The sequence below is a fragment of the Myotis yumanensis genome, unplaced genomic scaffold, assembly GCF_028538775.1.
Source record: "Myotis yumanensis isolate MYYU_CA2020_CCGP unplaced genomic scaffold, mMyoYum1.0.hap1 SCAF_6, whole genome shotgun sequence".
Classification (NCBI taxonomy): domain Eukaryota; kingdom Metazoa; phylum Chordata; class Mammalia; order Chiroptera; family Vespertilionidae; genus Myotis; species Myotis yumanensis.
The window spans coordinates 35,381,068-35,393,781 of record NW_027223757.1 but is presented as its reverse complement, the minus strand read 5'-3'; the positions used below and the strand labels follow the sequence as shown (position 1 = coordinate 35,393,781).

The window sequence follows — 12,714 nt, the reverse complement described above, 5'->3', positions numbered from 1 at the left end:
GGTGTTAAACTAGAAAGAAGTTGATCAGATTGGACCATAACAGACACATTTTGCTTCACGAGGCCATTCTTGGGCTTTGCCCTATTTATTGGAGAGGCACAATAAGGAGCTGGCACCATAAAACCACACTGCGTATTCCTTGTTGTTTGGTATGCATAATTATGGTTTAATTAACTACTTAGGAAGATGCCTAGAGTTTGCATGTTTTGTGGCGTCTTTGGCTCTCCAAGGTCCCCAGATTCCTGGTTGTTGGCAGAGAGCCCAGTTTCCCCCTAGCCCCTCAGCACAGGCCCGAGTGGGGTTTACTTACTGTTTCTATACAGCTGTGACTGCCTTGGGCAGAAGCAAATGTGAGCAGTGAGTCCAGGAGAGGTCAGGTAACAGGAAAAGACAGTCTGGGTAAAGGTCAAAGGGAATAGAAATAGACCCTGGGACGGGTTGGAAAGGTGGCCTAAAACACTCCATCCACAAGCAGACAAGGCCTCATCACAGATGCACACCAAGATACAGGAACAAAGACCAAGGTCACCTAATGGGGTAAACAAAGGTCACCCAAGGCCAGACACAGGAGGAGATGGGGTGGCCACACATCCCAAGGGATGACAATAGGAGAAGGGGTACAAATCTGTAATAAGTTTTGTGTTGTTTTTTAAAAATCCTAATTTGTTGACATAATGATTGCCACTAGCATAATTGTTTTATCTTAGCCCCCAAAGAGTGGGGTTAACTTTACTCTCTGTTCTGGGACTATGGCCACAGAAGGGGGCTTCTCTGGGGCAGGGACCGTAGGTGCCCCCACCTGTTCCTGTTCCAGCTACATTTTTCCCAATCATAATCCCCCTGGTGTGAGAAATGTGCTGTGATAGAGGTAGTCCAGGGCACTGTGGGGGCAATAGAGGTAGCGGGGAGAGGGAATAGAAGCTGGAGGAGCCAGGGAAGGCCTGGGGAGACCTGTTGCTGATGTGAGGGGAGAATCTTGAGCAGGCTGCGGGTGGAGTGCGGGCACAGACCAGGCAGCACCTGGGCTTGAGGGCCAGTGGAAAATAAGGCAACACGGGGAGGGCCTGGGGCAGGGCGAACCCAGACCCCAGAGGCCGAGGGTGAGGAAGGTGGATGCATCTAACCTCACAGTTTGGCCACAGGCCGACTCTGATCTTTAGGGACAGGTAGGTAGAACCTTTACTCAAAGAAAAGTCACCTCTTGGCACCGGGAGGAAAGTGCTCACTCACCCTCACGACACCCCCCACGATGCTGCAGAGGTAAATATGAGAAGAGCCTGGAGAAAGGAAACAGGGCATTAAAACAGATCCCTGAAAGCGAAAGCAGAGCCTGAGAGTATGAGCACAAAGTCTGTGGCCTGGGAGGTGGAGGCGAGCGAGTTCTGCAGAGGAGACAGAGGGGAGCTTTGTGCGCTGGCCCCAGGGCACTGGCCTCCTATCTCTAGCTGTGCGTCCTGGGAACATGCAGGGGCTCCTCCTGGCCACCTTTCTCCTGGCAGCCCTGTCACAGGTAAGGTTTCTCTCCTTCCTCCTTCCCTTCAGGAGACTGCAGCAGTTTTTATTTTTTCAGTTTAAAAATCTGGAAAGAAGAAGATGGGGGAGGAAGAGAGGGTGAATTCCTTGTGGAACTACCTCTTGAGAAATAGGGAGCCATTTTCCTCTCCAAATAAAGTGCTGTTTCAGTTTAGTAGCTTCGGCAAAGAAGGGGGGAACATTTGTCCCTTTCAGGTAATGGCATTTAATCCAACTTTCGATATGTTTGAACAGCTTCACGACTTTAGTAATGTATATATTTTTATTGGAGTATAGCACACAGCGTGCCTCGGGGAAGCCGCAGCCCTACCTGGCGGGGGAATGAAGGGCGCTTCTTCTTGTGGGCTCCAGGCTGGGGCTCAACTTTCCGTAGTTGTGTGCAAAATGAGCAGAGAACCACTGGAAAATATGATTGTGACCACTTCAGTGGAGCCTGTTCTGGTTTGAAAGGAGCACTTTGGAAGAAACATTTATATTTTGAAAACATTCTATGACTTTGTCTTTTCCCAACCCATGTGTTTCTCACTTGTCATGAAAGGGAATCAGTCCATGGAGACTTTGGAATTTTTCAAGCAATAGACCAAAGGGAAGTTTAATTTAATACGACCGATTCATTGCCTTGGCATTTTTTTAATAAGAATATTAAAACAGGGTGAATTACTTGTGGATTTATTTACATGGTGAATGTTTTTGCTTGCATAGAAGACAGAGCTTTGGAAATCTGGGGATTTAGCAAAATATCTTAGATTTGACAATCTTAGATTCTACATATAAGTGAGATTTTACAGTATTTGTCTTTCTGTGTGTGCCTTATTCCCTTAGATGATGTCCTTCAGGTCCATCTATGATGTTGCAAATGGCAGGATTTCCTTCTCTTCTAAGGCTGAATTATATTGCATTTTATGTATATAGCACAACTTCTGTATCTACTCATGCATGAATGGACATTTAGGTTGTTTTCATATCTTGGTTATTGTGAATAATGCTACAGTGAACATGGGAGTACAGAGTACAGCTATCTCTTTGAGCTCCTGATTTTAATATTTTGGATAAACACCCAGAGTGAAATTGCTAGATCACATGGTAGTTTTATTTTTAATTGTTTGAGGATCCTCCATATTGTTTTCCATAATGGCTGTACCAATTTACATTCCCACCAACAGTGTACCAGGGTTTTCTTTTCTCCACATACCAACAAGTATCTTATTTATTTATTTATTTTAATTTATTTACTTACTTATTTACTTACTTTAGTAGTAGTTATCCTAACAGGTGTGAGATGATATCTTGGTGTGATTTTGATTTGCATTTCCCTGATGATTAGTGATGTTGAGCACATTTTCATGTATTGATGGCCATTTGTACGTCTTCTTTGTAGAAATGTCTATTCAGGTGTTTTGCCCATTTTTTAATTGGTTTATTATTTTTGCCATTGAGTTGTATGAGTTCTTGATATATTTTGGATATTAACCCCTTATTAGATATATAGTTTGCAAATATTTTTTCCATTATGTAGATTGCCCTTTCTTTCATTTGTTGATTATTTCCTTTGCTGTATAGAGCTTTTTAGTTTGATGTAATCCCACTTATTTATTTTTGCCTTTTCTTAAAAAAATAAAAGAACAATTCTTCTGGGTAGAGAAGATAGAGGACAAAAGGGGAAGCAAGCAGAACCTTTACAAAACTATTATAATAATCTAAGTGAAAAATAATGGTGGCTTGGATCACTATGGTAGCAATGTGGTTATTAAGAAATAGAGTGGATATATTTTGAAGATATAACCAACATGATATACTGATGGGATTGGAAGTAAAATGTGAAAGAAAAGTCAAGAATGACCTGACTCCAAGGTATTTTGGAAAAATGAAATTGGCATTTGCTCAAACAGGGATGTGTAGGTAAAGTAGATTGGAAGGGAACATTGGGAGCTTGCTTAGGTCATGTTAAACTTGCTATACCTACCAAACATCTAAGCGGAGATCTGTTTAGTAGGTAGTGTGAGTCTGAGTTCAGAAGACAAGTCTGGGTGGGAGGTATGAGATATAGCGAGAGAAGATAGGTCTTAACCACGGGGGTAGCAACATTTAGAAATGAGGATGAGAAGAAACCAGCAAAGGAGACTGAGAAGAAGCCATCAGTGAGAAAGGAGGAGCAAGAAAGTGATGTTTTGGCAGCTGAGTGAAGAAAAGTTTAAACTGAGAGTGATTGTGTCAAATACTGATAGATGTTATTATAACTCAGCACACTGTATTCTATCAGTTTGAGGGAAATCTATTTCTATTAAACCTCTGGAATTAGTTTGAGAAATCATTTCTAACATCACCTTTATTATCAAATGAAGTTCTGCTGCAGGGCACAGGGCACCGGGCCATTAGCTGTGACTCCTGAAGGAAGGCCTGGAGAAGCACCGGAAGTGCGGCATCGTAAGCAGGTCTGTCACTGGCCCTGTATATGTCCGCAGAAGCCCAGTTGCCCTCCTGGAGTGAGCTTGGTGAGGGATGGCTGTGGATGCTGTAAAATCTGTGCCAAGCAACCAGGGGACATCTGCAATGAAGCTGACCTCTGCGATCCACACAAAGGACTGTACTGTGACTACTCAGCAGACAGGCCTAGGTACGAGACCGGAGTGTGTGCATGTAAGTGTCTTCTGGACCTGCTGGGAGAGGTTGAGTCTAGACAGGATATTTTTCCTGCAACTGTTAATTTGGAATAATTAACTTAGTTTGGCTAACTATAAGGCGGCTTTAATTTTCACACACTAAGGGGGACTGGCTTTGTCATATTAGACACCACGTGAAATTAACAGATGTTTACACATGTTCAGAAACCTGTTATTTTAAATGCATTTAAAGTGATCTCACAGTTTTTCTCAAAATAATTGCTTTTAATGATTAAGATATAAGAAATTGAGTCTAATTTCTTAAAGTGCCACAAAATAACAGCTTTTGTTAATATTGTCAAAAGCAATCTGAATTCAGCCTTTTCTATAACTGAAAAGTAATCTTGCTTAAAATGTAAGGATGTCTATCTGGTATTCAGACTTACGGCTTTAATCTCAGCCTTCCCAACTAACCATCAAGTCACTGTACTTTTTACTGAAGAGAGAGAGATGCTTTCACCCCAAATCACAACCTGACCCTCAGCTTTATGGGTCTTAGCTCTGGAGTCTGACTGAGACCATCTAAACCTACAACATCTTGACAATAATTCAGGATGCTGACTTACTTATGAAAAAATTTATTTTCTAAAACAAAGGAAAATAGAGTGAGAAGAATGGGATTGTTTTACATTTTTGCAAATCTAGTGTATAGCTTAACAGAAGATAGCTAGATTCTCCCATCTGTTTCTACTTTCAATCTATTGCTATATGATGTTTTGGTCGAAATATATGAAGGGAATCCAGCTTCACACAGATATATTATTGGAAAGGGAAGGAATATTTTAACAGACTTTTCAGATAATTGTTAATATTCTTTTTTGATATTATATTAACACTTGAGAAGTGGTAGTTTCTTAAAAATTAGCTGCATCATGGAGTCTAAAACCATAACATTGAATCACATCAATGTCAAACTCTGTGACATTAAAATACATTGGTCCATCCAAAACCTACTTGGAATGGGTCCTTTACTCATGCATAATTGGTTATTTGGAAAACAGTTTGGAACAATGGGTTATGTAGAAGTTCCAAATGATACACATAATTATATAATATTTTAAAAATCACATTAATTAATCCTAATTCTGTCAGAAAAGTCTATATATTGAGTAGCTATAAACTTCTCAGAGGTGGATACAAATTTTCCAACATTCTAATTTTTTTGCTTGAAAGCTTGAATTCTATCATTGGCAATAAATACTGTCAGTTGTTTTGTTTGAAGTTACAGCCTTATTTTGTTGGTTTTCAAGAAAATGTCAGCCAAATACCCAGTCTGAATAAGCATGGCTTACCTGTGAGTCATTCTTTCAGGTGAAATTCCCACTAAAAAACATGGGTAGTTTGGCCCACAACTCAAACAGCAGCATAGGTGCTTTTCCTAAGGTAACTGTTGTACTTCGGTGCAATACCTACAGAGATGCTCTGTGTATACTTCCCATTTTGTCCCAAGGAATATTAAAAATATTTATTTGATGGTTAAGATTTAATAAAATTTTTACTTTTTACTGTGTCACTAAGGGCATTCTTAAGTAAAACTAGCTTTTTTGTTATAGTACATTTATATACAAGTGCACAGCAAGGAAAAATACAGTGATTAACCTGTACAGTTTGATTCATGCTGTTTTAGAAGCCAACAGCAGTTTTAGCCACCATTGCTTTCGCACCATCAGTGCAAATATCAATACAGTGAGAACAGTTTCTGACCTGCAGATTCTCTGAAAGGGCCTCAGGCACTGCCCAGGAGTCAGTGGCCACACTTGGAAAACCGCTGACCCAGGTCAGGGATCCTGCTCAGAGGAAGTGAAAGTTTCCTCTAGTTCTCTTAAGACAAAAGTCAGTTACCATGCAGTACTGTAGTTAAACAGATTATAATTTTTTCAGCCATTCACATCTTAACTTACTAAGAATATATCCTAGCCTATTGTTGGACATCTGGGGAAACCTCAGTCTCACCAGCCCCCAGCCCATCTCTCAAATTTACTATCTTTATCTCACTGCTGTACTCAAAGGGATTTTTTATTAACCGCACTCTAGACCAGGGCCTGTGCCTGGGTCTGAGTTCCAGAAGTGACCATTGAGGTTGCTAGCCTACAATGTACTGCTAATGTCTCATTTTTCACCTTCTCCAGATGTTCTGTGAAGGAGGTTCCAGATGGGGCCTAAGAAATCGAGAACAGCACTTTGTTAAGGAGATAGTCCTCGGTGGTTTATGGGCTAGGTTATCAGTGATGGCTTCTTTGGTGATTCTGCTTTTTTCTCTTTTCAGATCTTGTGGCTGTGGGATGCGAGTTCAACAGGGTACATTATCATAATGGCCAAGTGTTTCAGCCCAACCCCCTGTTTAGCTGCCTCTGTGTGAGTGGGGCCATTGGATGCACCCCTTTGTTCATCCCAAAGCTGGCTGATAGTCACTGCTCTGGGGCTAAAGATGGAAAGAAGTCTGATCAACCAAACTGTGGCCTGGGACCATTGCAACAGCAGCTCTCAACAGCCTACAAAACAATGCCAGGTGCTCATAAGTAGAACTGGTTTCATGTCTGCTTCTTGAGGTTTATTTCATGGTCCTTCTATGCACCATAGGTGCTCCATCGGCACTTCCTGACTGGTGGTCAGTGTGAGATTTAGTTTGAGTGTGCCCTCTTAGTCTGTTTTAGGAAGGTATAGTATTAAGTATCTGAAAAGGAAACTTGGTAATGTTTTCTTTTTTTTTTCACAGTAAAATACTTGTTTTTAAAAACCCTACTAGGTCAGGAAAATTCTTACTCTGCTTATTCCCACTCAACCTCTTCTCAGGAGGATTAGCCAAATGTAGTTCACATGTAACCTGGAAAAACTTTTATTTGTATCGTTATACTATGGGCAAGAAGTGTGAGCTATTCAGAATCAAAAACTTTCAAAGGTGACTTTTCTATATGATAAAAGCAGAAATGGAAAGCTACTGCTTAAAAATATTTGAGGACATGCATTGAATTTATAAATATTATTTCTACAAATAGAAAACTGCTGATATAAACTTATCCTAGGCATTCTTAAGTAGGCTGCCCAGGTACGTATGTAGTCAGGAACATGTAATGAGATTCTTTGTTTCTCATCTTGAACACCTGGCCATTTAGTCAGTATGCTCATAAACTTTGTATTCTGGTCTGCTCTGAGTTAGCATCTCTGTCAGTGCCAGGGTGTTTTGGGGACAGGAATTTTAAAAATGCCAGCATATGAGGCACAGACAAGGAAGGACTTAAAAAGTGCAAAGCTGATGCCTTATTATTCACATCTGTGTTTTCATCCAGAAATCAATGCCTTTTTCTTGAAATTTAGAGCTTAGGGAATGAAAGGAGCCAAGGAAATGCAGAATACGTATGCTGAAAACTCCCAAGTTCACTTTATCATGTGAAATGAGTTTTAGAAATTTAAAAGCTATATGAAAAGACCATCTTCAGGGATTCCAATGATGCCCATTAAACTTGAAAAAAATTGAACAGGTTGTAGTGAATTTGCATTTACCATGCATAGTTATTCAGCTAACAGCATGCCACTGCTAATGCTCTAAAAATATAAGCCAAATTATTCTTTTTTCCAGGATGTACAATAACAGTTGGTTTTCTGCATTGAATCTGAGTGAATCAGTATAAGTCCTTAGAATCTCTTTGGTGAGAGAGAACACCTTAGAGAAGCAGTTTGCCACAAATGGAGACTTTTGGATGTAGTTCAAGTTGGTCTCATTTGTAGCGTGAGGGTGGATTCACTGGGTACCCGTTTGGAGGTGTCAGATGGTCATTCTTAGTGATTGGTGCTTTGATGCAACAGCAAAACAAAACCAAACCCTGAGAAAATCTCTCTGGTAATTGAGTGTTGGATATGTTTCAAAGAAAGTATATATTCAATCTAATATCTCTCTTTTGCTTAACTGTGAAACTATAAGTACGGGCCCAAACAGGAGTTTGGCTTTTAAAATTAAGCACAGTGACAAACACTCACTTTAAGATATATTTGTGATAGTAATTTATATGCACAGTTAATTCCAAATGGTTAGAATCTAGCTTGCTTGGTCAGTACGAAGCATGCAATGACATAATGCCCCCATGCTTTTCTTACTGCTCTCCAACACTAAACTTAGACTTTAAAAATCTCTCCTTGCTTTTTAATGAATGTTAAGCAAATTCCTGAACTGAAGTTCTTTGCTTAACTTTAAGTGGGGTTATTAGAAATACAATTCTCTAACCTACCTTTATTTATTGCAGATGCGTGCCAGGCTTTTAATCTGCTTCCTGCATTGAGGTCTTTTATTTTTATTTTTATTTTTTATTTTTTTAAATATATTTTATTGATTTTTTACAGAGAGGAAGGGAGATAGAGAGTTAGAAACATCGATGAGAGAGAAACATCGATCAGCTGCCTCCTGCACATCTCCCACCGGGGATGTGCCCGCAACCCAGGTACATGCCCTTGACCGGAATCGAACCTGGGACCTTTCAGTCCGCAGGCCGACGCTCTATCCACTGAGCCAAACCGGTTTCGGCGATCTTTTAACTGTTGTCTACCTTCCAGGTATCTTCATGTTTCTGCTTCTTCTCCCTCAGTTCTATGTGCAATTGCAAGATCCTATTGTAATAACACTGAAAACAGTATCAAAGTATCATTTTACTCAAAGATAGTACATACTTCAGTGACTGATATTCCCTATCAAGAAGGCATTTTTGGGGGTCTTTTTCAAGTTTAAATTGACATTTTGAAGTAATGTAGCCAGAATTTTGCAGTGTTCAACTGCAAACTCACATCACAACAACCTTATTCCCAAAACATCCATTTTAGGATGCATATTAACCTTCAGGAAATGCTTTGAGACAATAAACCAACCTGTAGTTTGCTTAAAATTAACCAAGGACCAGACTCATTCATGAACAGAACAAGAAGCTCCCAATGGATTTACAAGGAGATGGAAGAATATTATGCCCTCTTTATATTTTCTTTATAGTCTCATTATTTACCCTCTTCCCCTCCTTTTGTTTCTCCTAAGGAGCAGGCAGTGGAGGGGGGGTCCATCTATCTACCCACACACCCACCCATCCATCAATCCATTCATTCTCCATGTCTTCCTATACGTGATTTGAAATGGCTAGGCAATAGAGAGAATACTATGGGGCTGATACTACAGGGAATGAATGAATAAATAGCTTACACATAGCATATGTGTATTTAGATTATTTCAGTATAATGTATTTTCTAAAAGACTAGATTAAAGTGGAGGGGGAAAATTCACTGGTTTTACTGATAGTTTAAGTCTCAAATATAACTTTTGTGTTTCAGATTTTAACAAACGAAATTTAACATTAAAACCACATCATTCTAATTGATATCTTAAATTCCCTAATCCTACTAATGTCTATTGGAAATATCAAGCATGAGGCCAGGACCAGGGAAAAGGCAAGATATCTATCAGAACATAAGCTTTACTACTCAGAAGATGGGCAGGAAGAAAGAAGCAAATGGGTATATCTATTGTGTTTTTCAAAGATAAAGAATTTTATTCCTCCCAAGAAATTGGACTATAAGACTTTTTTATTTTTTATATGATTATTTTTAATGTCCAGAGTTTATAATACAAGGACCAGAGCTTCCTCTCAGACTCAAGTTTATAAATCTCAATTGGCTTGTGAGGCTAGTAGGGATACTTCTTTTTGTCTAATTTGGTTGCTGGGAAGACTTCATTCAAATCCTCAATTGTCAGCCGGTCAAATGGAATTATGTCCTTCATCTTTTCTAGCTCTTTTTCGAATTGCTCAATCCTGGTCTTTGAGAGAGAAAAACTCAGCACAACTTTTCACATCTTCTTTTTCTTCAGCATCCACCAGGGCACTGTACTTATCCTCTGGCACAGGAACCTTCAGGGCATTAAACTTCTTGTCAACATCATCCACTAAGCCGGCCTTTGCTACGTTGGCCTTGTAGTAAGCCCAGTCGATTGTAGGCGGTTTCTCAGGGAGAGTAGCCAACCTGAAGGTGAGGGTCTCATTCCAGGATTTCAGGGTGTTAGCAATGGTTTTCTAGTTTCGGGGTATGATTTCCCCAAAAGCTACCCAGTCAATGGTTTTTAGAGCAAGTTTTCGCCCAGCCGTCTTGAAATCCTTCACCAACCCCAGCGGCCCACAGTCCACAGAGCAAGTAATGGAAGTGTGGACTGTAAGACTTGATTGAAAAGTAATTTGGGGAGTGGGGAATGATGATTAGACCATAAGCTTATTTTATTGAGTTATTTTATATAAAAATAAAGTTTCAGATCTATTAACTATTACTAGCTTAAAATGATTAAAATTATATATCTACATGAGTACATACACATGCACTTTCTCCTTTATTTTAGCTTATAGGAATCTACCACTTATTTGGAAAAGAAAATGTCTTATTCAAGCTACAAAGTGGACCCCTTGCTCCAGAACATGTGGGATGGGAATTTCTAACAGGGTAACCAATGAAAATAACAAGTGCCAACTGAGAACAGAGAAAAGACTGTGCTATATTCAGCCTTGTGACAGTAATATATTAAAGACAGTACAGGTAAAGTTTAATTAGACTTAACTTCATTATAATTTAATATTAAAAGAGTATGTGTGCATGTATGTGAGTTTTGAAGGGATGGATGGTGTTTGGTTCTCATAAAAATAAAATCACTTTAGTATGACTATTAAAAGTCAAACTGTCTCAGTGGAAAGCAGATATTACTCTAACTGCACTTTGTGGGGGAAATTTTTTATCAAGCAAAGGTAACATTAATCTGTTAGAAACTCTTACAGCCTAATAGTGTGGGTCATGGTCAGCATGAACTACTGCGGTACCTCACCACATGTTTTTTTTAAGAGTAGACTATTTTTAGATTCTAACTTCTTTTTTTAAATATTAATTTTATCAAAGCAATGGATAGAAGATTTTGGTTGTTAATTATGAAAACAGGTATTATTGACATCAGAGAAGTTCTGTTCTTAGTTATATATTATCAACATGGAGGGGGAACCATACCATTTCCAAAATGCTCTGTGTTTAGATAGTAAACTTTCCAAATGATGATAAAATACTCTAAGATTGTTTGGTATAACTAGAGTTGGTACTACTTCTAGAATTATACAGGATGACCATCATTTTTAGAAATGCACAACACCCTTCTCATCCCCAAGTTATTCCCTATTAGAAATTAACAACTTGGCCAGGGCCCTGGTTAGGGCACATGCAGGAGGCAACCAAATGATGTTTCTCTCATATCAATATTTCTGTCTTTCCCTCCCTCTTCACTCTCTCTAAAAATCAATAAAAAAATATCCTCCAGTGAGGATAAAAAAAAAAGTTAACTCAATTTTAAAGAGATTAAGGTATTTATTCACCTATTCATCCACTGAAAACTGTCTGAGCTGTGTAAGGGAATTTGTTAATTTGTAGGTAAATAAACATTTAATAAGACATGGCTCTTGATAGTAAACAAAATAAAGACATTTTCATTAATTCTGGAACTAGGTAAAAAAGATAGCAAAAATCATTGGGAAGTGGGTCCTATAACACGATGGAGCAAGAACAGGGAGACAGACTTCTGTTGAGAGGGGTTTCAAATGTAGAAAAGAGAGTGCTGAAAGTTACTAAATAGCAACTATTAATGTCCTGGAAATAATTTGTATCTGTGTGTTTATGTTATAAAATGTTCTATGTAGAATCACTTCTCTAAACTATTATAATCAAATTTTAAAAATGACTTCTTAATGTTATGTATATTTTTAGATCCCCAAAGGAAAAACATGCCAACCTACTTTCCAACTCTTCAAAGCTGAAAAATTTGTCCTCTCTGGATGTTCAAGCACCCAGAGTTATAAACCCACTTTCTGTGGACTATGCATGGATAAGAGATGCTGTGTTCCTAATAAGTCTAAGATGATTACCATTCAATTTGATTGCCCAAATGAAGGGTCATTTAAGTGGAAGATGCTGTGGGTCACATCTTGTGTATGTCAGAGAAACTGCAGAGATTCAGGAGATATATTTTCTGAGCTCAAGATTCTCTAAAGCCAAGCACATGGGGGAAAACTCAAGGTTAGTCAATCATGTCATTACATCAAAATGTTAGAATGGTTTTAAAAAGGTGGCAAAACGACCTTATTGGTTTAAAATAGTAAAGAATGCCTATTCTCATTTGACTGTATTTAAGGCATTAGGAGCTTTTAAAAAGGTTCTCCTACAAAGATATGTAGAATTTGAAAGTCTAAAAATTGAACTTACTTTAAAATGTATCTTATCTGCACTAATAAAAGAGAAATATGCAAATTGGTGTTACTCCGCTACACCCACCAGCCAATCAGGATGAGTATGCAAATTAACCCAACAAAGATAGTGATTAATTTGCATATGCAGGTGCAGAGTGAAGACTGAAGGCTCCGCCCGAGGGAAGACAGAAGATGACTAAAGATGACTGAAGACTGAAGAGGCTTGGCTTCTCTGCTGTGGTTGGAGCGAAGGCCTGGGTCCCAGGTGCTGGAGGAAAACCAGT

At 38.9% G+C, this 12,714-nt stretch overlaps 1 protein-coding gene and 1 pseudogene across 1 annotated transcript; one reads left to right on the top strand and one right to left on the bottom strand.

Annotated features, from left to right (window-relative positions):
• The first annotated feature begins 1,462 nt into the window (after window positions 1-1,462).
• Window positions 1,463-12,233, top strand: CCN6 (cellular communication network factor 6). The gene is made up of 5 exons (XM_070419289.1): window positions 1,463-1,510; window positions 3,876-4,170; window positions 6,460-6,702; window positions 10,552-10,745; window positions 11,952-12,233. Exons 1-5 carry the CDS (start codon window positions 1,463-1,465, stop codon window positions 12,231-12,233), a joined length of 1,062 nt encoding a protein of 353 aa, XP_070275390.1.
• Window positions 9,757-10,530, bottom strand: LOC139012780 (ATP synthase subunit d, mitochondrial pseudogene; annotated as a pseudogene).
• Window positions 12,234-12,714: the final 481 nt, after the last annotated feature.

Excerpts from the sequence above, each read along its gene's own strand:
- CCN6 (XM_070419289.1), top strand. The coding sequence starts at position 1,463 with ATGCAGGGGCTCCTCCTGGCCACCTTTCTCCTGGCAGCCCTGTCACAG. Across the intron at positions 4,171-6,459 it reads CGAGACCGGAGTGTGTGCAT|ATCTTGTGGCTGTGGGATGC; the intron begins GTAAGTGTCTTC and ends TTCTCTTTTCAG. Across the intron at positions 6,703-10,551 it reads AGCCTACAAAACAATGCCAG|CTTATAGGAATCTACCACTT; the intron begins GTGCTCATAAGT and ends CCTTTATTTTAG.